This window comes from Ursus americanus, chromosome 19 (assembly GCF_024610735.1).
Source record: "Ursus americanus isolate L20-20 chromosome 19, mUrsAme1.1.p, whole genome shotgun sequence".
Taxonomy (NCBI): domain Eukaryota; kingdom Metazoa; phylum Chordata; class Mammalia; order Carnivora; family Ursidae; genus Ursus; species Ursus americanus.
Genome location: NC_142145.1, coordinates 27025152 through 27050937, shown reverse-complemented (window position 1 = coordinate 27050937; position 25786 = coordinate 27025152). Strand labels below are relative to the sequence as shown.

General features: G+C 47.4%; 1 protein-coding gene across 3 annotated transcripts in view; it reads left to right on the top strand.

Annotated features, from left to right (window-relative positions):
- Positions 1-25786, top strand: part of SLC14A2 (solute carrier family 14 member 2) — a 446643-nt gene that overhangs the window by 417093 nt on the left and 3764 nt on the right. For 2 of the 3 annotated variants that reach the window (XM_045789981.2, XM_087869851.1), the window contains 9 exons: positions 14982-15104; positions 17221-17303; positions 18032-18191; positions 19127-19316; positions 19678-19806; positions 20681-20873; positions 23407-23554; positions 24212-24346; positions 25446-25495. In XM_045789981.2, the coding sequence (XP_045645937.2) occupies positions 14982-15104; positions 17221-17303; positions 18032-18191; positions 19127-19316; positions 19678-19806; positions 20681-20873; positions 23407-23554; positions 24212-24346; positions 25446-25495 (1211 nt within the window). Of the gene's footprint in view, positions 1-8891; positions 9619-14981; positions 15105-17220; positions 17304-18031; positions 18192-19126; positions 19317-19677; positions 19807-20680; positions 20874-23406; positions 23555-24211; positions 24347-25445; positions 25496-25786 lie in introns of those variants that run through there. The other variant, XM_045789982.2, reaches the window with a different exon arrangement.

Here is a 25786-nt window from a genome sequence, read left to right as displayed (position 1 = left end):
TTTCCCTGATGCTGATTTTTCTCTCTCTGCCCAAATAGCCATAACTACCCGTATATGACATTAGAGGAAGTTGGTATGAGCTTGCTGAAGTTAGAAGTAAGGCATGTGCTTTAAATGTCATTGTCTTAAAACAAAAACATTTCTCTTGAGTCTTTTGGGAAGATGATTACAAGATGGTCTTTGTGGCATGTTTTGCTGAATAATAGGTGCTGTAAAATTGAACTTGCTGAGTGGTTCCCAGAAGGACATGGAGTGGGTGGAAATTCAGGGGATACACACAAAGAATTGAAGGTGCCTTAGTGTACTGAGGTCGTGGCTAGTGAGCACACTCAGCATTACATAAAGAGAGGAATTTCACACTGATAGAGTTTTAAAGTCAAAACAGGGACAATTAGGGTACTGGGAGTGTCTAATAGGAAGTCTCAAACATTCAGTGGTCAGAGTAAGGGCAAGATGATATCTCATAGCAGGAAGTAATTCATAAAAATTAGAATCCCATATATGACTTTTATTATAAAGGATAAAATTATGAAGGATAAGCATTTCTCAGTATAAGTCAAACCAGCAACCTTGAGCAGAGATCCCAGTTGAGAAAAGTATCTGAGCTCAGTGTGTGAAAAGCTGGAGAAATTTATCTCATTTTCCTATTTGCCTGTGGGTGTTGGAAGCTTTATGAGGTCTGTGATACTTAAAACAAATGGTTAGCCTGAGTAGAAGGACAAACAATTATCCATGAAGTTCATAATGTGACTTCCCAATTACAGTCATTAGCTTACATTCAGTCTCCATTTATATGTATATCAGGGCTCAGCCAACTTTTTCTGGAAAGGATCAAATAGTAAATATTTTTGGTTCTGGAGGCCTTACCGTATCTTTAGCAAAGACTCACCTGCATCATTACAGCAGGAAACAGCCTTACACAATATATACATGAATGAGCGTGGTTGTGTTCCAAGATTTCATTCAACAAGGAAACTAGATTCGGCCCACAAGCCCAGGTCTGCCGGTGGCTGATAATGACAGTTCGGAGCTGGTGGGCAGAGGGCAGGCCCAAAGGACTCTGCCAGGTTCTTTACAACAGACACCCACATAGCCATTTCTACTGGGCGATGGCGGAAGATTTTTCAGAAAGTGAGATTAGTAGGACTGGAATCAGGAAGATCTGCTCTGAGGGGCGCCTGGGTGGCGCAGTCGTTAAGCGTCTGCCTTCTGCTCAGGGTGCGATCCCAGAGCCCCACATCAGGCTCCTCCGCTAGGAGCCTGCTTCTTCCTCTCCCACTCCCCCTGCTTGTGTTCTCTCTCTCGCTGGCTCTCTCTCTGTCAAATAAATAAATAAATAATCTTAAAAAAAAAAAAAAAAAGGAAGATCTGCTCTGAGGCTCGCTGACCCAGTGCACCAGGGGCTGCAGTTTTCAGCCAGGCCCTCCTTCCCCAGCAATGTCTGGGCACCACCCCTCCTCTGCCCCTCACTCTGCCTCTGCCTCTGGCATCAGGCACACCACCATGAGAGGAAGGAGAAACTGACTTTGGCGCAGGCATTTCCAGCAGGAAAGGCAGAGAGGCTCCTAGAATCCCAGGCTTGGAGGGGAGTGTGAAGGTCAGGCGGTCTGCAGAGGACGTCAGTTCCCTGCCTGGCTTCCAGACAGGACCTCAATTACCCAAAAGGGAGGGGAAGACACCCCCCCCAAATAGTCTAACAAGAGATAACGGAACCAGATGCCCCAGTCATTCATTATGGACAAACTGTGCTCAGAAATCTACTTTCGTTTCCTTTCAGCCCATGAGACTCTCCACCCCAAGACGTGGATCTGATAGGAACTGGTGTTTTTGTTTGTTTGTTTGTTTGTCTGTTTGTTTGTTTGTTTTTAAGATTTTATTTATTTATTTGAGAGAGAGGGAGAGCATGAGCAGGGATGGGGTGGGGAAGAAGCAGGCTTCCCAGGACCCTAGGATCATGACCTGAGCTGAAGGCAGACATTTAACTGACTGAGCCACCCAGGCACTGGGGAGCTGAGTTTTAACCATGCTTTATATTGGATTTCCAGGACAGGAAAACTATTTGGATATAAAAAATCCTTTCAGTTCACTTGGACAAGATTCTCTCTTCTCCCTTCCTTTCCCATCCCACATCTCTGTCATTAACAAGGTCCTATTGTGGTCACAGGTGTTTGGGTTGCTTTTTTCCCCCCAAGTTCCTGCTTCCACCCTTGTAGAAATTAAATGCTAACTGCATTGCCAGCTGCCAAATTCATGGGAAGAAAAATGGATAAAGGCAAAGTGATTCAGAAAAAAGAAAAAGCATGTCCAGCAAGTCTGGAAAAACCACAGGGCCTTAGAAATTCTATAATACATTATGATCAAGATGGCCAGATATTTATGTAGAATTAGGAAAACATCTACTAATTTGAAATACAAAAGAACTGCCTGGGTGAAGTATTGTTAGTCACTGAATTCGCTTGCCAAGAGATGTCGTCCAGGAGTGATGAAATGTTTTTAAAAAACATCTTTTGGGGCTAAGAGGCAGAAAATCGATGGTATTTCCCAAATGTGGTCAAACAAGCTCCTTCTGGAGCAGAACAAATCTTATTAAGCCAGCCTGGTGGGCAGATGCCGCCTCTCTCTTGTGGTCGTGAACAGGGGTGGGGCAGAAATGAAAATCCCCACCCCTCTAAGAAAAGTCAGCCCTGTGCAGGTCACCCTGTTCATGGGCCATGGACAGATGCCCAGATGTCCTCTGAAGTACCCCAAATAGTGGTAGGAGATTTGGAGAGCTCCCTGGAGTGACCCTGTCCTGCCCTCACCAGCACCTTCCCATCCCCCACTGATGAGTGGGTTGGATGAGTAGGGGCAGAAATGTTAACCACAGAGACACCACCAACATGAGGTTGCACAGGAGTGAGCCGCCAGGAGAGAAGGGAGAAGAGCTTTGGGGGCCACATCCTGGCTGTTTTGCTGTGATTACCCGCAGACTCTGGGTAGCAGCTCTTGGTTGCACAAATGGTAGTTGAACATAAATACCGCTGAACAGTCATTAGAGAGAGTAGGAATGTATGTTGGGCAGCAGGGGGCAGTAGAGGAGGTGCTGTCTGCAATTGTCCCTATCACACCATCCTCTCCCTCTCTCCACTGTCCCCTCCCCAGATCTCATCTCCTCCCTCTGACCTCATCACCTCCCCGCTACCCCTACTTCCATCTGTTCTCCATGGATGAGTTCTGCTGTCAGCCATGAAGTGATGTTGTCCTGCTGTATTTTTAAATCATCAATCTCGACTCATCTTTCAATCTCTTCTGTGATAACTGACATAGTCAAGTTTTCTGCTTCTTCTTGGTCAAAATTCAGAGTTTGTTTGCTAGGGAATAATCCATTTTCTTTAGATTTAAAACATTGTTGCCCTACTGTTACTCATAATGTTCTCATACAATAATTTCAATCTCTCCTCTATCTATGGCTGTGTCCCCTTTCTCTTTCCAATCTTAGGGAATTTTGCTCTCTCTTTTCCTTAATCAAGTTTGTGATGGGTTCATCCATTTTATTGGCTTTTTCAAAGAAGCAGTTTGAGATTTATTTGCCCTATCTACAGTTTTGGTTTATTTTCTACTTTATTGATTTCTTTTTCCAGTTTTTTTTTCATGTTTTCTCAAATTTAAATGTCCCTAATATTTTTAAATTGATGTAAAGTTTCTTCATTTTTAGATCTTTCTCCATTAACAACAAAGGCATTTTAAGGCTATTAATTTTCCTCGGAGTATAGCTATAGCTGTGTACTACAGGTTTGGGAATAAAGTATTCTGCTTTGATCAGTTTTGAATAGTTTGTAATTTTAGTTTTGATTTCTCTTTGATCCAAAAATTATTTAAGAATGATTTCTTAATTTCTAGCACTTGGGACCCTTTATATTTTTTTAACTTTCTATATCTAGCTTTATTATGAGCAGAGATGATGGCCTATAAAACCTCTATTTTAAAATTATACGAATTCTTCTTTGTAGCCAACTACTTGGTTGATTTGGGAAATGCAAAGTGCAAATTTTTGATGTGAAGTAAATACATATTAAATTGATTTATTAATTGCATCATTCAATTCTTCTATGTGCTTACTTATTTTTTCTGTATGGAATCTTAATTCTAAAAAGGGTTTATTAAAGTTCAACTGTGGGGCACCTGGGTGACTCAGTTGGTTAAGTGTCTCTTGATCTTAGCTCAGATCTTGATCTCAGGGTCATGAGTTCAAGCACCACACTGGGCCCAGCATGGAGTCTACCAAAAAAAAAATCAACTATAAATGTATAGTTTCATGAAACTCTTTTTGCATTTCTGTAACATTTGTCTCATATATGTAGCAGCTACACTGTTTGGTGCCTGTTGACAATGACTGTTACTGATTTTTCATAAATGTTATCTTTTACTATTACGCTCAACCTGTTTTTTATCCTTGTTCATGCTTTTAACTTCATTTCAACTTATCTGGCATTAATGTTGCCTTACCTTCTTTCTTCCTAGTGTTTTCTTATCCCTTTGTTTCAACCTTTATCATTTTCTTTTAACTGTGTTTCTTAAGAATACTTAGCAATGTTTTATATTTAACCTAATCTTAGTATTTTGGTAATTTAATAGATAATTTAACCTCTTCCTATTTAGTGTAACCATCAATATGCTTGTTTTACTTCTTCCACCTTGCTTTATTTTTTACTATTTATCGGTTATTACTGCTTCTGCTTTTTACTTTCCTCATTTTGCAAGTGTGATCATGTTACTATCTTTTTTTTTTCTTCCCTTTGTTCATTTGGAAGGTCTACCATTCTTTTCCCTTTCACTTGTTGTTCCTGCTTCTTTCCCAATACTCATGATCAAAAGTGTACTTCTCTATTATATAAAAACAAGATGTCAAATAGTTTACCCTGACAAAAGTTCCCATTTCTCTGATGCTCCTTCCCCACCTTGAGAAACAAAAGCCCTTACACCACTTTCACTATTCTCCTCCCAAAGCCCCCATTCCTACAACACTTTTACTTCTCCAGTATCATCCTTCCCTGGATCTTGCTGAGATAATTCATCATTTTAAATTTTTTTCCCTTGCCTCTTATTTTTGCAAGAATACTTACTTGGCCCCTGTGGCCCACATTCTCAGTAATTCTATCATTATCCATTTGGAGTTTAATATGTATAGGTGACATGTTACTTTTTATCACTATGTCCTCTATTCTTCACCTTCCCTTGTTTCATAATCTGTGTTCTGATTCATTTATTACTTGTTTAGAATTCTTGTTTGCATACTGAGTATTTTGTTCAAATACTATACTAGAGAATATGGGTGACATGTTCACTGACTCTGCACATCCACAAAGTTTCTTTCCCTTGCAAGTGAATGGCATTTTGGCTGGAGGTCCCTGGACCATAGCCTTTCCCTCAGCTGTCTGTAGCCATTGTCCTTCCTATTTTCTGGCTTCCGGTTGTTACAAATAAAAAAATCTGATGTCAATCTCATTCTTTTTCCTTTGTATATAACCTATTCTCTCTTTCTAAAAGAACATAAGATTTTCTCCTTACCAATACATTTCAGGAATTTTATCAACTAAGTGTGTGTCTTGTCTCATCAGTCCTGCCTTTTAGTCTGCAAACTCAAGTCTTTCTTCTTCAGCTCAGTAGCTTTTCTTCTAACATTTGTCTGATTATTGCTCTTTCTCCATCTTTTCCTTCTTCTATCTCTGGAATGCTTATTATCCATGTGTTCAGTCTCCTCAACCTCTGCTCCATGTTGCTTACTTCCTTCACAGTTTTTGCCATTTGTATTTTTGCTTTGCTTTGAGGTACTTCTTCCATTTGATCTTCCAGGCCACCAATTCAGATCCCAACAGTAACCTTTCTTTTCTTCAGTTCAAGAGATAAGTTGAATTTTTTAGTTCAAAAATCATGTGTTTCATTTTCAGAAAAGCTTTGGGATTTTGAATCTTGAATTTCCATGTATGTTTATATTATTCTTTTGTTTTGCCCAAGACCACTTGCCAACTTTAATGAGCCAAGCCCCTAGAACTTTGCTTTATTGTCTGACCTCATTCACTCATTCATCCTGAAGACATGTATGAGGAACTGTTAATATGTTACTCAGGACCCTGCTTGGCCAGGAAAGAATCAGCCTAGTTCCTGCCTTCAAGGAATTCATTTTATGGGAATTTGCCTGGCCAGGTGAGTAGTCTCACCTGAGGTGAAGATGTAACACCACAGATTGCCTGAGCCACGTAAGTTCACAGCACCAGTTTCATTATTTTGAGTTAATTATCTGGTTGGATTGGTCTTCTGTTCAGGGAGAATATCAAGCATGACGTTAGGGTCCCAGGAAGATTTCTGTGCCTTGTGTCTTGTCCTCTGTCTTGCCATTACCTGATACCCAAACATTCAGTTCAAGGCTTTGAACCTGTTAAAATGTAAACAGTCCTGGGAAGGTAACACAGTAAGCATGATCAATCATTTGCATCTCAGGTTGTAGGAGTCATTTTTGAGAATAGGTTAGATAAAAAAGGAGGGGAAAGTAGAAAGAAAAAAAAATGGGTAGCATATTTTGAAAGAGTCTTTGGCAATGGAGGACATGCTCGGTGAGGCCAAACTGGGTGAATGAGGTCTGAAGTCCCTTTGTTTCATCAGGAATAATGATGACACTGTTATATTTGGCTTGGAGAAGAAAGGAAATGGCTAGGGTCATGGCTGTCCACAGTGTGGAGTAATGTATGTGGAAGAAGTCAACTTACTCAGCATTATTTCAGAGGCTAGAACAAGGATAACTAAGTGGGATTAATAAGCAGGCAGATTTTGAATGAGTGGAGAAGAGCACTTTTTCACAATGGAAGTTGACTGAGAAATAGTCCTGTGAAACCCTGAGTTCCCTGCTCTGGCAGTGCAGGGACAAGGGCTAGAGGCCTATGGGGAATGCTTGCTTTGGGTGGGAGTAGACCAGTTGACCAGGTAGCCTCTCTCTTCCAGCACTAGTTTCTCTGATACTCTGGCCCTCAGTCCCTACAGAGGAATGGAAGGAGGCATCACTGAAGTGGCAAAAAGTTAATAACATGGAGAGCAAATGTACCAAGAGTATACCACTGTTGCCTTTACAGCTTTTCCTACAGTTTATCAAAAATGCTTAACATGCTTGTGTGGATGCAAGTTGAGGTGCCAACATCACTCAACTGTACCTTGTCTTTGATATGCTCTCCCTTAACTCTCTCTCCTCTCAGGGACTTCTTCTTTGGGTCAGTCTTCTAAGACCTGCCCATTTGGAAATTCAAATCTTCGTGGCCTGCATTTGTGGTTACATCAAACCCATGTGCCCCAGTTTGTTTGTGCTCCTTATATGAGTCTGAGCTTTGTTTCCTTGGGTCATAAAGGTTGTGAGGGTCTGGGAACAGCTATAATCTAAACTAGTTAGGAGTTGGCAGTTTCAGTGTGGGTATGATTTCTACTCAATAAACCACAGTCTCATTTGGCAACTTGAAAGGCATTCACATTTTATGTGAGTTTTTTTGTTTTGTTTTGTTTTTTTTACTTGCCTGGCTTTTCACACCTCTCGCCATTCAGAGAAGATAGAAGAATCCACAGGGAACACTTCTGTCCCTAGTGAAACTAGAATTGCAAGGCCCCAAGGAGGGAGATGGGGGATTGCTAGAAAAGTGTTTGTTGCCCCCTATAAATTGATAACTTGGAGTCCCCAGCCCCCTCATACAGCTGAACAGGCTGCTGGAGCAGAATGAAGTAAAGGAAGTAGCTCTTCAGAGAACATCTAGCCTAGCATGCACTTATTCCACCCGAACTCTGGCCTATTCTGGAGAAACCTAACCTCCCAAGTTTAGCCCCTAATGGTCAATGCAGCCCTCCTCCTTCTATGAGATTGGAAATGTGGAGTTGAAGGGAGCCATGAGCACAGTGAAGAAAACTTAGTTCTGAAGTGAATTCTGCTTGAGCCGCCAAGGAAAAAATCTGTCAGCATAGACAGATATCTAGGGGAGCCATTGGTATCTGAGCTGCAGCCTTCAGTAAGACTCGTCTGGGACAAGATGCCATCTTGATCTCTCTTACAGGACAGCACTTGATTTCCCCACCCCTAGTGTGTATCACAGATACTCTACACATCTAATTTGGCTCATGGGCTGCATGTGAACTTGTGAATGGCTCCTCATGGAGAATTATTTCCAGTCTTTTCAAACTGGTTACGTGTTGTACTCAGATGGCATCTTTCCTGTCACTTCTAGGGCAGATGCATGATTAGGGAGCTGGAGGGAGCATACCACAAGTAGTTCAGAAACCCTCCGGAAGACCAAGCAAGCGGGTAAGGGATAGGGCATGCAGAACTGCCCCAAAAGCCACCAGCTGGGGGCAAGGAAAAGTGTCATTGGCAGTGTCCATGGGCTCTGAACTAGCAATACCAAAGTAAGGACCCTGTGCAGGGGACTGATCTCTAGTCAGATCCACACCTGTTCCTGGAATGTGGGGCCCGCCAGCTCCTCCCCCCTTTGTTTGCTTTCCTTCTTCAGAAGGACCTCCATGATCAGGTCCCTTCTTTGGCAGTTCTAAAACACCTGGCATGGTGGGAAGGGGGCCTTTGACGTCAGTGGGGAGATTGTCTACTCAGGTGTAGCCGATTTCCTCAATGTGAGGTTTTGTTTCTAAACCTGGGTAGGCTGCCTCCCACCCCATCAATGAGTCTGTGTGTGTGTGTGTGTGTGTGGAAGGTACACAAACCTGGGACAGGCGGAGGGGGGGAGTGATGCTTGACCCATCATACCACAAAGCCAAACAAAACATGTTTAGATTGGGCCCCCTTCTCAAACTCCAGCCCCATGGGATGTGGGAGGGTCACCTTTCCTAATATATAGACCTCAAGTCTTTTCTGCAGGCGGTGCGCTTCTTGCTTTGAGAGGGTCCCATGGTGAGTCCTCAGGACCCCCATCAGCATAAGTCAGAAGGAAGAAAGGTCTGAAAATTTCCACAGAACCAGAAAGACAGCATCTAGTATTGGGTTGTGCAGAAATTTCCATCAAGATGGCAATATTGTCCCCCAGTCTGTGCCCTGCCTGTACAGGGAATTAAGGGAGTTTATTGAGGTTGGAAGGCAAATTGGCCCCCTGAGGAGACAACACTTAGATGATTGCTTTAAAGGCAAGTACTGGAGCGAATTTCTAATGAAAGGAGTAACTGAGGGAGGACAGGAAAGCTCCTACTACATGATCTCTGGCTCTATCCCTTTAAAGGAAACCTGCCTGATCAAACCAGCTGGGGGAACCATGGGAGCCAAAGCCAGTCTTCCTCAGGGAGTCTAGAAAGACTCTTTTGTCAGGAAGGCTGGAGTGAGAGCAAGCTGCAGAAAGAATATTTGTCTTTCCTCTCCCTCCTTCTCCGTGATACCCTTTCTCAACTGGAAGACGTGTGCCAGGCATAGGGTCAGGGAATGCAAAGTGAACTCACAGCAAGAAGATGGGCAGGAGGGCTCCAGAAAGTGAAGGGCTTTGGGTTTAGGGTTCAGTCCAGCATCTGGAGTTGAGGACCAGAAACACCACCCACTTGGAAAGAAGCTTCTTCCCACATCCTGATGGTCTAGATTCCTCCAGCCCTGTGCAGGAAATCAGAAGAGACCAGGTAAGAGGTCTTGGGGGGGAAAACGGAACCATAGACAACCCCCGCCCCCCACCCCCCCACCCCCGCTGCCAACAGGACCATCTGACTTTTCAAAGGAAGAGAAAAAAAAGAAAGGCTGATGTTTTTCTGTTCCTTTCTTCTGTTGAGCTGTGGTGTCTGGGGAAGCTAGTCCTAAAACGGGAATATTACTAAGAACTCTAAAGAGAATTTGGATTCTGGAAGCTTCTAGTTGGAAGAGCTCTTAAATAGATAATAGTTTAAAGCACTTACTTTGCAGATAAGGAAACCATGGTTTGTCCAAGGACCTGTCCAGGTGATAAAAGAGCCTGGACAGAAGGTCAGGGATCCTAACTCACAGCTCTGAGCTCTTTTTGCTCACCTGGTGACATACCCAAGTTAATCCATCAGCCCTCAAATCCCCTTACCACGCTAGCTGCCCATAGTCTTCACACTATTTGCCATCCTTTCCACAACTTTGTGACCCACAACTCTGACATCAGGATAGTTCCCAGGGCAGCACCATGTGGAGTTGAACTGTGGGAGGCTAATGCAGTGAATTTCAAAACTTTCTTCCCAGGAGTTGTTACCTGCTGCTTCCAGGGTGGAGGTACTTGGTCCAGGCATCTTGGCCTTTCCCCTCAGGTCCTATAGCCTTTCCTCAGACGTGCCATTAGAACTAGACCATCTCAGCATCTACAAATATCTTAACATCCCAGCTTAACTACCTGTCTCTTTGGTGTCACTCTCTTACACAGCCATCTTAGATTACTATAGACATATTCTCTATAGCTACAGAGAGTAGATGTTTCTGGAACATTCCAGGATATTGAAGTTATCTGATCAGAGAATGGACAACCTTGTATGGTATGTGATCTCCTCCAAAACTGGCACCAAAGTATGTGAGCTTTGGTGAACTTGAAGGCTATCCTGTAAGGTTTAAAAGGGCCTGTGGCCAGGCATCGGCTTGATAGCAACACCCTGGCATCGGCTTGATAGCAACACCCTGGCCTTGATAACATCCTTTCTCTCAAACTTGTACAGTATCTACACCTTCCTTTAAGGCTAGAGTGGGGGAAAATAAGTTTACTTTCAAGTGCCAACTCTAACTAATTAGTATTGGTTGTCTGAGCATTGTGTTAAGAAGGAGTCTGAGGCTGTTTTGGAACTTACTGGGACAGAGTGCTATCGCTAATTAGCTATGTTTGCCATAGATAATGGAGAGGAAGGGGGCAGGAAAGAGGATGTAGAGAAAGGGAATATGGAAGCATTGCTACCAGAGAAGGAGCTGGTGTACAGTGGTCCAGAACTTCCCTGGGCCTTTTACTGGGTGTCACAAACATAATGATACACAGGTGGGCTTGGAGTGGGGTTTGGGGGAGGTAACTCTTGTTTTGGGGAGGGGTGACAAATGGGTCTTAAAGGTGGGTTCCAGAGGCTCTAGAAGTTGGACATTGCAAGCAATGTATGGGTGGCATCAATCCACCTGCAAGAAACAGTAACATCTGTTCAAAATCTGAGAAAGACAACTTACAGAAAGAATTTAGGAATGGGCCTGTCCAAGTAAAGACTGGTTTTCAGTAAGATGGACTAGACCAGTGTTCCTCTTCTGAATGATGTTATGGTTTGGATTTGTTTAGTTCCTCTCAAAGAAAATGCAGTAGGCTTCAAAATTGTGTTTGGCTGGTGGGGTCCTCTACAAAATCTTTTTTAACCCTGGTATTTGAATGGTTGATGTTTTCTGTATGTTTGACGTCAGTAGATGCAGAAGTACTATGGGGCAGTATTCTCCAGGAGCCGTGTTTCTGAACAAGTACTGTGCCTCGTAACTGTGCTTGCTTTCTGTGAGTCAGTGGGAGGGAAGCGCTGCTGGACTCCTGGTATAAAAACACAGGATGGTGGCAGTCCTTGAGGGCAAGGACCATGCCCCTGAAATGGCAGTGGGAGACCACATGCATTGGGACACTTAAGAAGGCTCATCAAGAAGGAGAGCCACGACCCCTACGCTAGGCAGGCAGGCCAAGGAGTTGCTTGGCCACTAAGTTTACCCACAGGCTATCAAGGACAGAGCTTTCCAATCGTGGGCCACAGTGTACACCAAGCTGGGCCCACAGAGCCCCCACTGGCCCTCTAAGGAACCAGCTGGGCCTGGTGGGCCACCAGTCCATGGGTGCAGGCGCTCTGGCCATAAACATCATTATCTGTTCACTGCACCATGCCACACACTATTTTCCATGTGTGCCATGATGTTAGGGGGAGAAAAGTTTAAAGAACACCACGAAGTGAATTATTATGAACAAAATTACTCTCAGGCTATAGAACATCCGGCCCTACCTCCGAGCTGCTTAGGGATTGTGGCCACACAGAACGGACCGTGTAATATGTAGTTCCCATAGCCCGGCAAGCACGATCTCTGTCTTCAGTGGTCTGTTTTCCTCTGTCTCCTTAACGGAGTTCTCCCAGCCACTTGCGCAGGATTCCTGGGTTTCCGGTTGGTTGGTCACAGATGGCCAAGCATTGTATGACCATCTGTAAACGTCCCTTCTTTTATCCAAGTGCCACTGAAAATAACCAGCTCTCATCCTGTGAGCTGCACAACCCTACTCACCTCAGCTATTACCTTCGTCTACCAATGAAACGCTCTCACCTTTATTTCAATATTTATCAAGCATTTAACAATGACAATGAGATGTATTATTCTTAAAAATAGCTCATACCCCAAAATATCCAATGATTGTTCATTATACCATTCAGAAACTAAAATATGTAGTATAATTATCCCTCATTAATTTATCCAGCAAATACTTCTGGGTGCCTACAGAATACCAGGCTTCTGCCAGGTGCTGGGGAAGCCAAAATAAGCGGGTATTACCCAGGCTGCCAAGTTGCCTCACCATCCTGGGAAGGTGACAGGCAAGAACACATAATTGACACTTGGCAAGGTAAGAGTCAGTGTGGGCAGGTGTAAAATGTCAGGTGTGCACGGGGACAGGGAGCCCTCCTGCCTGGAGCAGAGGGCCATGTGCCATTCGAGGATGATGTCCTCACTGGAAAGGGATCTGACATGAGCGCTGCAAAATTATTTTCCAGAGCCTTTTGCAAGCATTGTCTCATCTTCATAACTATATGAGGAAGAAATGGAGGGTATCCCTCCAAAATATCCACCATCGTTCTATAGATCGAGTTTGCAAGGGCCGCGCGCTGGGGTCTGTGTATTTCTTTCTGAGAGCCAGGCCTGCAGTGCAGAAACATCAGTGAAAACAGCATGCAGAGATGAGTGACTCTGGTTCCTGGCCAGAGTTATGCTGCTTTCTTTTTTCCCTACCACATCGATGGAACATTTATTTCTAGAAATTTGACAGATGTGTTCATGATATTCTTGAAATCGCCTTTAGCCATTAGGAAAGTCCTGAGAATCTGTCCCAAAGGTAGCAATAAACGGCTATCATCTTAGCTCTAAGTACTTTCACAGCCTTGGGCAATTTGTGACTTTATCTCCAGTGTTGTTGGTGGCATCTGTTCCCACTTTTCATTCTCACCTCTTGGCCAGCACGTCAGGTGGGGCCGCTGCCCTCTAGGCGGCCCGCAGGCCCCCACTTCAGTCATACCCATGGGAGAGTCCGTCATATCCATAGGTTCTTCAGACCCTATTTGGCGCCACCTCCCCAAAGAAAGACCCAAAAAACAAAGCCTTCAAGGGAAAGAAAAATACTTTTTGCTTTTGCTTCAACCCTAGGAACGCACAGTAATACGGGCCCTGCCCCCACTTTTCTGGGCCCAGAGCAGGTAGCAGAATCTGGGGTGCTAACAGGGAAGAGCCAGGGCATGAAAGGTGAGCCAGGCCTTCTACCGCCATTTCCGGAGCCTCCCATCAGGGGTCGGGAGAGCTGGGAGCACAGATTCGTGAGCTGTGTGACTGAGGCGAGTGATTTTTCCGGACACGGTGGGGGGACTGTGATCCGGTAGCTCCGTGCAGCTCTCAGTCTAGTAGGCTAAGGTCAGAATATTGCTGTGCCCGGGGGGTGGCTGGGGTAGCTGACACGCAGCATGCGAGAAGCGAGAAGCAACGGGCCGGCAGAGGCGCCCTCCCAGCCTGGGAGATGAGCACTTGGGCCCCGCTGCATCGGATGATGCGTGCTACCCCCTCTGTCCTCACTCCACGGTGCAAAACCTGTCTGCAGGGGTGTCCGAGGGCAGGCTGGTGTCCCCGAAGCGTGGGATCGGGGTCTCCTCCAGCCTAGGGAGTGACGGCTGGTGCCGCCCCACGGACAGGATATAGTAAGCTTCAGAAACCATGCCGAGCCTCAGTCTTCCAGCTCATGCACATAGCAATGCCCAGGGGTTATTCCAAACCACTGCCCCAGGTAGCCACTAGATCCTCCAACTCTGGAATGCACCAGAACCCAAGCAGCAAGTGTTAAAACTGCACGCCTCGGGGACCACCACGTACACCAGGTGATCGACATGGGGTGGACACGGGAGCGTGCACTGCAGCCAGCCACCATGGTGACAGGGCGCTGTAATTCTCGGGCCCTGCCTGGAGAAACCCCGTCCCAAATGATGAGTGTGCTGCACTCACCCCACGTGCGGAAATCTGAAATAATAAAGTCCAGCAAAGGGTTTATTGTAGCTGATCACAGCCCCAGGACCCTTACCTCCCATAGACGGGTGCTTCTCAAACTTCAACGTATCCTGGGGAATCTGGTTGAAATACAGATTCTGCTCCTGTTGGTCTGGGTGGAACCTGAGACTCTGCATTTATAACATGCTCCCGGCCCCGGGACCACATCTTACGTAGGGAGAACCTAGGTCAGTGGTTTGCAGCCCAAGCTGCGTGTCGGAGCCATCTTTTAAATATGATGGGCATTTAAAAACATAAAAGTTTTTATTTGGTCCGGGGTAGGGTTCAGGCATCTTTTCACACACCCCGGTGGTTCTAATGTGCAGCCAGCATCAGGACCCCCCCAACACACACGCTCCCTGCCCCAGAGGGAGGACAGGCACGGCTGATGCACAGAACGATGACCAGCGAGGGTCCACCATCCACGCTGGCCAAGGCCCAGTTGAGTAGGTCTTCGAGGAGTTCCCTGCTGGAGAAATAGGGCAGACTGGCTCATCTGTCTCTTGACATGTATACGTGTCTGTGACATGGTTTCTTCCTGGAAAGGAAGTGGAAGTTTCAACGGGGAGAATGGAGAAGCTAGAGGCTCGACACAGACACAGACACGATTCCTATCTGCAGCTTCAGAGCCACCGCTCCTGCCTTTCCAGCTTCTGCACATGACTTTTCCCTACACTGCCTGCTTGGCTCTCACCGGGTATGGACCTGGGCAGACACTGACCTGTCTTGCTTTGCCCCTGGCTAGGTGGCGGTAGGGAGCAGCCAGCCACAGCAAGCCCCAAGGCCGATGAGGGCTCGGAGGCTGTGCCCCCCAAGCCCAGGAGCGTGTTCCACATCGAGTGGTCATCCATTCGGAGGAGGAGCAAAGGTGGGTGCTGCCTCCCCTTCACTCTCGGGTCCTCAATTTACTCATCTCTAGAATGGGGACAATGGCATTACCTACTTCATAGGGCAGTAGGGAGAGCCACATGGGCCAGGCTCATTCTTATCACACCCAACCTCTGACCATGGGTGTCTAGACCCTCCTGGGGGGGGGGGGCGGGGGGGCAGGGGGATGCTGGAGCTGGGACAGGCAGCCAACACGGGTGGTCTCTAATTTGGCTGCATATTGGAATCAGCTGCATCCCATCCCTAGAGACACTAATCTAATTCATCTGGGGAACAGCCTGGGCGGGCATAAAGATCTTCCAAAGCTCCCCATGAGATTCTAATTTTTGCCAAGCCACAAACCACCAGTCTACTTACAAGACTAGAGGTGAAATTTCTCACCTACAGTGGTGGTCAAGATGTCAAGGCCAAGGAAACAGGTGGAGAGCCGAGGAGGGGAGGGGGGCTCCCACAGGGCAAGGGGGTCAGCCAAAAATGAGCAAGTGGGGAAGCCAGGAAGGAGTCGGGCAAGAGGAGGGAAGCAAGAGGAGTCCTCCTTCCTCCCCAATCAGATGCAAAAGCAGCCACGTGAAGAGCTAGGGCAGAGGGGTGATCTAATTCTGCCCTTTATATCCCAGGGTGGGGAACCGACTCTCCCAGAGTCACACAGCTGGCAAGGGACAAGGTGGGGGAGGACCAGTTAGTGTCCTTTTTACAACATCCCATGCTTCCCAGAAGATGTGTTCATGACGTTCTTACTCAAGTTCATCTAAGCCTCATCATTTCTCACCAAAAGCGGCCAACCTAGAGAAATGGGCCTGGGGGGTGTGGGAAAACATCATACAAGGTGGAGAGGGCTTTGAGACATCTCAGGGACCCTCTAGCCCAGGGCTTTGTATTTGACAGAAGCCACTGGCATGGCAAGAAGAAAGTGTGACTTTCCTCAAAAAGTTAACAATCCCCTTCCAAACATCCTCTATTCTAGTGGTTGGGGGCTGAGGGTAGGGAGGCCCTAGCAGGGAGTGCAAAGGAGCCTGGGATGTGGATCAGTGGGAATTGCTCAACAGCAGACACGGGGCAGCTTCACACACAAGCAGTGGGTCCATCAAGGCGCCACACACACTGGCCTCAACATCTAGAGGAATCTTCTTTGCTCCTACTCAATGCTTCCAAAATTAATTTGTCCTGCATAGTGTAACTTCCCAACCACACTGGTATTTGCAGCCCCTGTCCCTTCAAAAATGAGACCACAGTGCCACTGATGCATCCTTCTAGTGCTTAGGAACCCCGAAAACTCATAAATGCAGTGGGAGTGGTCAATTCAGTCTGAAAATACCAGGTGTTCAGAGACCAGCCTGCCATCCTCACACTTGACCACAAGAGGGAACCAAAGCACCAAGACCGAAACTTCCAAAGGTCTTTTAGGATGCAAAAAACCCTACTAAAATTGGTCATCTTTAAAAATAAATTATCTGGTAATAAGAAAAATATGTTTACAGCAACTTTACAAGAGTTTTCTAGAATTATAAGGACATGCCAAAATCTGTTTCAAGGAATGACGTGGACATCACTTGTCTTAATCCAACCAGCAATTGCTGCTAAAATACCTGAAATTCCCAGGTATATACCCAAAAAAAGAGACCAGAACAGCCTGAGGTCATCCAGTTGGAGGCATAGTCAAACTCAAACCCAAACCTTACATGGCTCAGGCAGCTTCATACTTTAGGAGAAATAACGTCCAAGTTTTCCTTCCTTTGTACACTTACAAATTTGTGCAGAGAAATAACCCTAGATTTGGGGATCATGGCCAAGGCACTGTTTCTTCATCTAAAAGATAGAGGGGATGAGCTAAATCAGAGGATCTTAACTAAAGGTCAGTTCTCCCTAAATTCCTGTAAAATGTCCTGTTTACATGCAAATGTATATTTTTTACCCAAAGTGAGAGTCCAAATGGGTTCTTGGCCAATAAAATTAAGAGGTGTCTTCCATCTGCAGTTTTGGGTATCCTTGAGTGGAATAGGAAATACTGAATACATCAACTCAACTGCAAGAAATTTGCTGCTAACGTGCCAGGGTAGAGATGTCCTAATTGATTCTGTGCTTTCCTTCAACTCCAGTGTTTGGAAAAGGTGAACACCAGGAGAGACAAACCAAAGACCCTTTCCCCTATCAGTACCAGAAGCCCGCGGTTGAGCTGCTGGTGAGTCACGAGTGGCCCGAATCAGGCAGGGTCCTGAGCCACAGACCCTGTGGCGGATGAGGGAGCAGAGGTCCAGGAAAGATGTCCTCTGATTTAGGCAAACTTTTCTCGAATTCATATATCCAGAGACATAATGACCTGGGATTTAAAAAATGCCTATTTTTCATAGTCTACTTTATAAAATTTCATATTCCTTTTATTTGAATTAGTTATCATCTGTCTTCCTCTAAATCTGGCATTCAAGCATTTAGGAAACAAGCTGGTACCAATTTTCACACACAGAATCTTTATGTGTTTAATTTTATGGACAGTTAAATTTTGAAGATGAGACATGATGGGGGGGTATAATTTCTTCTGAAAAGAGTGTGGTATAAGGGTAGCCATGGTTTTTTAAAAAGAGTCTAAAGATCTGTGGTTAAATGCCAATTCTACAGTTTGACCTTGACCTTTGCTGATAAGAGCCCTCCATCCAGGCCCAAGGCCTCATCCCCAGGATGAGGATAAATGCAGTGTCTTGGTGTGCTGCAAGGTAGTTGCCCACATTAAATAAGGTAACATGTCAGACGAGACAAAAGGTATTCCTGTCTACAGAAACACAGAGATGATTACACAGCAGTTCCACTAAAGACCAAATGAAAGCGTTAGCTTGGTCCCCGAACAAGCCCACACGCGGCTTCTTAGCGTGAGAAGCGCAGGATGTGGGAGCACCTTCTCTTGCCCCTGGACAGGATCTGGACACCATGGAGGACAGCGCTGAGATGAAGGAGGAAGCCAGCACTTCCAAGGCTTCCTGGATTCAGAGTCACATGGCTGCCAGTGGGAAGAGGGTCAGCAGAGCCCTCAGTTACATCACAGGGGAGATGAAGGAGTGCGGCGAGGGGCTTAAAGGTAAAGGTCCTGCAAGCGAAGCCCTTGACCCTGCCCCTGGAGTGTCCCTTCCAACCGTCCCCAGCAGGCACCGTGCCGCAGTTCTTGGTAGGTTAGACTGAGAGCCATTTCTATGGTCTTTCAGAAGGGATGAGAGTTTTGCAGTGACGTGCAGACTCTTGGGATGTGAATACAGTATGTGTCGGTGTGCAAGCCCTCATTTCTGAACCTAGCAGCCGTGCTCTCACACATATCCCATCGGGCATTAAGCCTGGGATTCTAGAGCCGGCATTCTTAAAAAAAAAAAAAAAAAAAAAAAAAATGCCCCCTCCTATGGATGACTCTTGGGAGAACTATGTCTACTATTCCAGTAAGTTCTCTCTAACAATCCTTCCAGAGCCCAGGCCATGGGTTTGACACCCTCTGTGCTGCAAGAGAATTTTCTTTCTTTTTTTTTTTTTTATTTGACAGAGATAGAGACAGCCAGCGAGAGAGGGAACACAAGCAGGGGGAGTGGGAGAGGAAGAAGCAGGCTCATAGCGGAGGAGTCTGTTGTGGGGCTCGATTCCATAACTCCGGGATCATGCCCTGAGCCAAAGGCAGACGCTTAACGACTGCGCCACCCAGGCGCCCCTGCAAAAGAATTTTCTTTTTGGAATTGTCTTCTTGCAAATTCATGCCACTCTCACGGGGGGGAGGGATAGCTCAGGGTACCTTATCCCCACTGCTTGAAAAACAGCATAAAGACCACAACCAGCTGGAAATGGGTCTGAAAAGTTTTCTGGGCAGTCAAATGCCCTCTTGGGTTCTTGGTTTACCCCACTCTGTGGCAGGTGACGGTTGGGCGTGGCGCCCTGAGAAGCCACTTTGAACGCGGAGCTTCCCACACCCTCCACCCGGCCACCCGCGTCCTGCGCACCCCTGAACATTGACTCCCTGCCCTGGTTCCGTTTCAGACAAATCCCCAGTGTTCCAGTTCCTCGACTGGGTCCTCCGGGGCACGTCGCAGGTGATGTTTGTGAACAACCCCCTCAGCGGCATCCTCATTGTGCTCGGCCTCTTCGTCCAGAACCCCTGGTGGGCCATCTCGGGCTGCTTGGGCACTGTTGTGTCCACTTTGACAGCCCTCATCCTCAGCCAGGACAGGTAAGCTCCAGGAGACCCAGGGCCCAAGCACGAGGCCAGAGGTCCCTTCCTGCAGGGACCGCATGCCCCCTTCCCATCCTGTCACTGCAGGCCTCCGAGCTCAGAAACTCCTCAGACTAAGGACGCTAGTGACTAACAACAGCCACTCCCTCATTATTTGGTAACAGCTCCACATCGGCCAGGGCACCGTTAGGGCTGATGTCTTCCCTTCCCATTCCCAGTGGGGCCAACTGCTGGAAGGTGTGTGCCGTCAGGCCCCGGCTGAGAAAAATCTGGGTCAGAAGGGAAGTCAAGAAGGCAGTGCCCCTCCTGAGGCCCTGGGGAGACCCCTCCCTCCACCAGCCCTCCTCCCTTCCCCCAGGTCTGCCATCGCGGCGGGGCTCCACGGCTACAACGGGGTGCTGGTGGGGTTGCTGATGGCCGTGTTCTCTGACAAAGGCAGCTATTACTGGTGGCTTCTGCTCCCCGTCGTCATGATGTCCATGTTATGGTAAGTTTGCTCCTGAGGCTGCGGGAGTGGTCAAGGGCTGCCAGCCTTTTCATCCCAGCTCCCTGTCTGTCTAAACCCCTCTTTAAGGAGGCATGGACTTCACTGGCACATCAGAAGCATCCACCGGAGATAATTATTAATGTCATACAGTGACAGCACCATGCTAGGTGATGTGTGGGCACTCTCTCATTACCTGCCATCCTTCACTCTTCTTTTCGTAAGATCTGAAAGGGTTCCTGGTCCTACTCAACCAGAGCACAGAGAAAGGAACTGAGGCCCATTGGTGAAGAGCCGTACCACAGCATCCTGTCAGTTTCTAGAAACCTCCTCATTCCTCCTGCTGCCCCCCACCCAGCTTTCCCCCATCCTCGGGATGCCCTGACCAGCCTGGACAACCTCCTAGTGTAGGCTGAAAGACCAGCCACTGGGCAGAGCCCTCAGAGGCTCGGGGCTCAGCTCCCCTTCACCTCCAGAAATCAGGCACAGGGCACTCTGGCCAGGAGGCTCGGTGCTCTCAGCTGCTCAACAAACATTCTTGGAAGGAAGGAAGGAATGACGATGACTCCGCTCCCTGTCACTCCCCCACGCTCCTCATGCCTGAGCATGGAGCCATGTGACTTCTAAAAGGAGCTTCTGTGACTCCTTGCCTTAGGTCTTGCCCCAGAAAGCCCCAGAACGCCCTCTTTCTGAAGCTGAGCCTGGGCGTCCCCCCTCTCAGCGCACCAGGCCCAGGGAGGAGGCCGGGGGAAGCTGTGCTCAGGGCCAGTCAGGCTTAGAGAACGTAGCCCGCAGGCGGCTCTTCCTGGGGAAAGGCCTCCTGCTCGGCCTGGCAGGGCCGGAGCTTCATCAACAGTCTCTTGTGCTTCTGCCACAGCCCCATCCTCTCCAGTGCCCTGGGCACCCTCCTCAGCAAGTGGGACCTCCCGGTCTTCACGCTGCCCTTCAACATCGCCGTGACGCTGTACCTGGCGGCCACCGGCCACTACAACCTCTTCTTCCCCACGACGCTGCTGCAGCCTGCGGCCTCCGTGCCCAACATCACGTGGTCCGAGGTCCAAGTGCCCTTGGTAGGTGTCGGGGGAGGCAGAAGGGCTGCGTCTGTCCACGCGCGACGTTAGCATGGCCTTTACTGGCTCTGCACGCCTGCAGCTTCCACGGGGAGTGACTGCTGGCCACACCGCGGGAGGCAGGCGGCACACAGTCTCTCTTTAGCCACCACCCTTTTCCTTGCTCTCCGTGAGAGCTCACAGGACCATTTCTGGTCCCATGCTGTCCTAGCGCAGAGGGAGAAACTGAGGCCTGAGGTCACACAGCTAATCAGTGAAGAGCAGAGTCAAGGTTAGCACTCTGACCTCCTACTGCTACACCTGGGTTCTTTCCTTTTTCCTTTTGGAAAAAGCCTTCCTCATGCTTTCCTCCAATTTTCCTCCAGCTTACACTGTGTATTTTCTTCCATTAGCCTCGCTGAATCATTAAAGGCATACCCCTCACACGAGCACCTGTGGGAAAAGAAGTCTGTTGCAAACTCCAGAGTGGCTTGCGTTCACTCTCTGAGGCGTGGTCACACCGTCAAGCACAGGTGTTCCTCCATTAAGAAATGTCTAGATATCGGAGCTTTTAACATTTTTTGCAAGTATTTTGTCTATAACGCTGGCCTCTGGAAGTCTGCCAAGATAATTAATAAGACACGTTTTCGCTGAGGTTCTCCTGCTTTCCGTTACACTAGACTACCCCCCATGGTCTGGGGCTCACTCTGGAACTGTTGGCAAGTCATCATCTAACCACAAAGCCACTCGGGCTTGTTGAAAGAACTTTCAGAAATAACAATGCCTCGTTTCTTTTAGCAGTTCATAGTATGCAACAGCATGGGAGAAAGGCCTGCATTTGCACTAAGAAACATTATTTAGGAAGAGAAATATTTGTGTTGGCCTCATCCTTGTTGATTTGAGGGTGTGTGTGTGTGTGTGTGTGTGTGTGTGTGTGGACCTCCGTGAACCAGAGGTGAGAAAAGTTGGCAATTCACTTGTTAGGCTTCCCTTTCGTGGTACTTACCCGTTAAGAAGTGTCGCAGACACAGTGCTCTAACTGCTTGGCTATGGGGAGATGGTGTTAGAAAAGGCAAGTAGAAGATACTCTGCATCCTCCATGCCACGTTTTCAATGGAAAAGATACCTAGGAATTTTGTAGAAACGAAAAACACTTAGGGAATCCCATACAAATACTTTAGAACCCCAAAGTTCCAGGAAAGAAAAATACAGTTTTTAGTGGTTGCCTTTTAAGAAGTAACTCTCTAGCCAGTTCAGTGGATTATGATAATGACTAATACGTTTTGTCTTTTTGACCACTCATGAGAGCCTTGAGTGTTGGGGAGACAAGTAAATGTCAGAAGGAGGGTTTGAACTCCCAACAATGTTGAAGCCCCATGAGTTCCTCTGCTCTCTGGCCCCCAGAGGTCCCCCTGGATGGTATCACCAACTGGGACTACACTGCCCAGCACTGCTGCCTCTGTATCGAACTCTCCCCACTGCCCGCCCTCGCCCACATGGTGATGCCAGAGTCCCCACCCTGTTTCCTGTTCCTGGGGTCACGGGAGGTTGAGTCTGGAGGGTTAGCCCGCTAGGCCACCCCACAGGCTCCTGTGGTGTCTTCCTGTCTCCGCACACCTCCAGGGACAGAGTCTTCTCAGAAGGCAATGGGCTAAGAGAAGAGCCACCTCCTCGTAATATATAGATACCCTGGCCCAGAACTCTGCTTCTTCTCAGCTCCCTGCCCAAGGGGCGAGACGATCCCCAGTGTACCCTGCGTGGCCCAGAGGCTCCCTTCCTTATGCACTTTCCTAACTCAAGAGCCTTTGGCCAACCTTCCAAACCACGGAACCCAACCCCAGTTGCTGGGGAAGGCTGCATGCCCAGGATGCTTTTCTCGAACTCGTGCGCAAGCGTGCACAGGCAGTAGACCCTGCCTCAACAAGCCCTTCACATTGGCAGACAGGCCCCGCTCCCCTGAGCTCCGTGGAGGCCTGACACAAGCCGGGTGCTCATGTATCAGTCACCATTTCATTGGCTTAGCAACCAGAAGAGCAGAGACCATGATACTGCCTCCTCAGGGACTCTCCTGTGAGTCCAGCCGCCACTCCGATCTGACTAATGTGACCACAGCCCAGACACCTTATTCGTAGAAACACAAAGGACCGTTTTTTCATAGCATAGTCAGCCTTCTAGTCATAATTTTAGGGTTTTTTTTTTAAACGTTATAAGAGAGTTTTTAAACCCCAACCTTGATCTGACATCTCTTACTTTTGTGATGGGTAATACCCTCCTTTTTAAAGTTTCTAGTTTCTCTTCACTGGGGGTTCAGTGCCTTACACTCATGTTTCTAAATAAAGGAAATTTAACATCCTAAACTCCCATTGTTCTAAGAACGCAAGACTAAAACAGAACAGCGTGTGTTCCTTTTAGAATTCTTCTATTTGGATACAAATATCCTGGAAACCTGCTGCAAAATGTTAGGGTAGAGGCTTTAGCACAAATCTTTTCTAGCCAAGGTTCCAGTTGTCTCCAGTCTCCCTCTATAACCGCACATGACCCTTTGCCCCCACAGCTTCTGAGAGCCATCCCTGTAGGTATCAGCCAGGTCTACGGCTGCGACAACCCCTGGACCGGAGGCATTTTCCTCATAGCTCTGTTCATCTCGTCCCCTCTCATTTGCTTGCACGCTGCGATCGGCTCCACCGTGGGGATGTTAGCAGGTTAGTCTCATCACTTCTCCCCTACTAATGGGCCAGAAGATGTTAGTATCTGGAATCAGCTCCAAAGAAAATGGTTGACCCATGTCTTCAATACCCGTGGCCCCCCGACCCCTGCTGATTCCTGCCAGCCCTCGGTCCTTCCATTGTACCCTATTTCCCCACTTTGGGTGCCAGTGCCCCCATGCTTCTCTGAGAAAAAGCTGCCCTCCAGAAAGGCTTTGGTGTTAGCCATTTACACCTTAGTCTAAATTTCAAGTTTGGATGAGGTTAATCAATTCCGGGCATGTTTGTGTTTCACGGCTTATCTCGAGGGATGATACTCCAGTAGAGAACATTAAGATATCAATGAAGAAGGAAAAGTCCCCTTTCTTGGCAAGGGAAGGAACTTCTCTAGATTGCTAAGAAAGGCTGCAGAGTCCTTACTCCTAAAGTTCTCTTCTATCCATAACAGCTTCACCACTAGCACTCAGGTGGCTCTATGGCCATTTCTTTCCTTTAGCTAATTTTTCACTGAATAAGATCAGAAGTTCTTTTTTACAAATGCCTAAGAGAATGGCTGGCCTGGGCTTTGAGCACTGTGGTAGTTTTCAGGGCCAGCAGGTGAGCTCCATGAGACCCCCACCCAAACTCAACAACAATGCCTGTCTTCTCTCGTAGCCCTCACTATAGCGACGCCCTTGGACTCCATCTACTTCGGCCTGTGTGGCTTCAACAGCACGCTGGCCTGCATCGCCATAGGGGGCATGTTCTACGTCCTGACCTGGCAGACGCATGTCCTGGCCGTCGCCTGCGGTAGGGACCACCACCACGTTCCTTTGCACCTTGCATGCTCCCCCTGCACCCCCATGACTGTGTCCCTGCGGGGAAAACCACACTGAAAATTCTGCAAATCCTCCAAAGATAGATGGGAGGATTGTTTGCTTCGTAAAAGGGTTTTTATCTAGAACCGTTTTTGAATGGTTGCTTAATGATTCACACAGTAAAAATTATTTTCCTGGAACACAAAGTGCTCGGCCACATGAAGACAGAATTTTTAGATGGTAGTCGTTTGGTTGTTGCTCGAGGGCCGTCTCTGTGATTGCTGCTTTCCTGGCTGGTGATTGAAGCTGACCGACAGAGCAACTCATCCACAAATTCACCTTTATACGTAGAATTGGGCGATGTACCTCAGTTACAGCGGTTAACCTTAAGCACCCAAACGCTGATCGTAGGACCTTCAAATAACACTTAGGCTGTAGGAACGCTGAAGGATGTGCGTACTCAGTGAGTCTCTGATAAGAATTTGCTGTTGTTCGTATCCTAGGGACAATTGGGATGCTTTCAGTTGAGATACTTCAGAAGCAAAGCCCAAGTCCACTGGCTCATTTTCACAGAGTCTCTTCACCTCTTAGCGGCACTTGGCTCTTCCCAGTGGCCCGGCCTGGCCGTGCCCTCTGCAGGCAGAGCCTGGAAGATGAGGCCGTGGGTCTATGTGGTCCTCAAGCTTGCAGGATGCCGCTCCTCCCTGGAAACCCATATTCTGTTAATAACTTGTGATGAAATATTCTAGCAGGCAGTTCTGGGATCCACTTGCCTTGGCCGTATAGTAAAATTTTCATGTATGGTTTATGCTGCTAAATGTTCTTTTGCTAGAATGCAAGGTGGTGGGACCCAAGAGAACCATAACCGCTCCATCCTGGCCCTTTTTAACAAAGTTCATCTACCGTCTAAGCTGTGCCAGCATTTGCCTGGAATTTAACACATTTCAAAGCTGTCAAGTAATAGAAGCATAACTCAAGTTTTATTTTAATTGGAGAGAGAGCATTTCTGGCATCAGTGTCTGGGGAGCTAACGTGTGGGCTGAGCTTGAGGCACCGCGAGTCACCGGACTGTTTCTCGGTTCTCTTTGCAGCACTCTTTGCGGCCTACCTGGGCGCCGCCCTGGCTAACGTGCTGTCTGTGGTGAGTCAGCGTGGCCTAAGAACGTGCCACAACACCCTTCCTGCTGTTCTTTCGGCTCCCCAAAGCCAGTGCGAACCTCTCCTCCAGGAACCCGTCCCCAATTCATCCCTCTCGACTCAAATCACACTGCGTGCCCCGGCACCTGCCAGACAGAAGGAGCTGGCTCTCAAAAGTTTAAACGTCAACTGTTGGTCCAGTCAGATCCCATATCATTGGGCCAATGGAGCTTCTCACAGAAGGACAATTTGACAAGCGTTATCTTGTAAATCGAATTCTTCCTGTCACCTTATC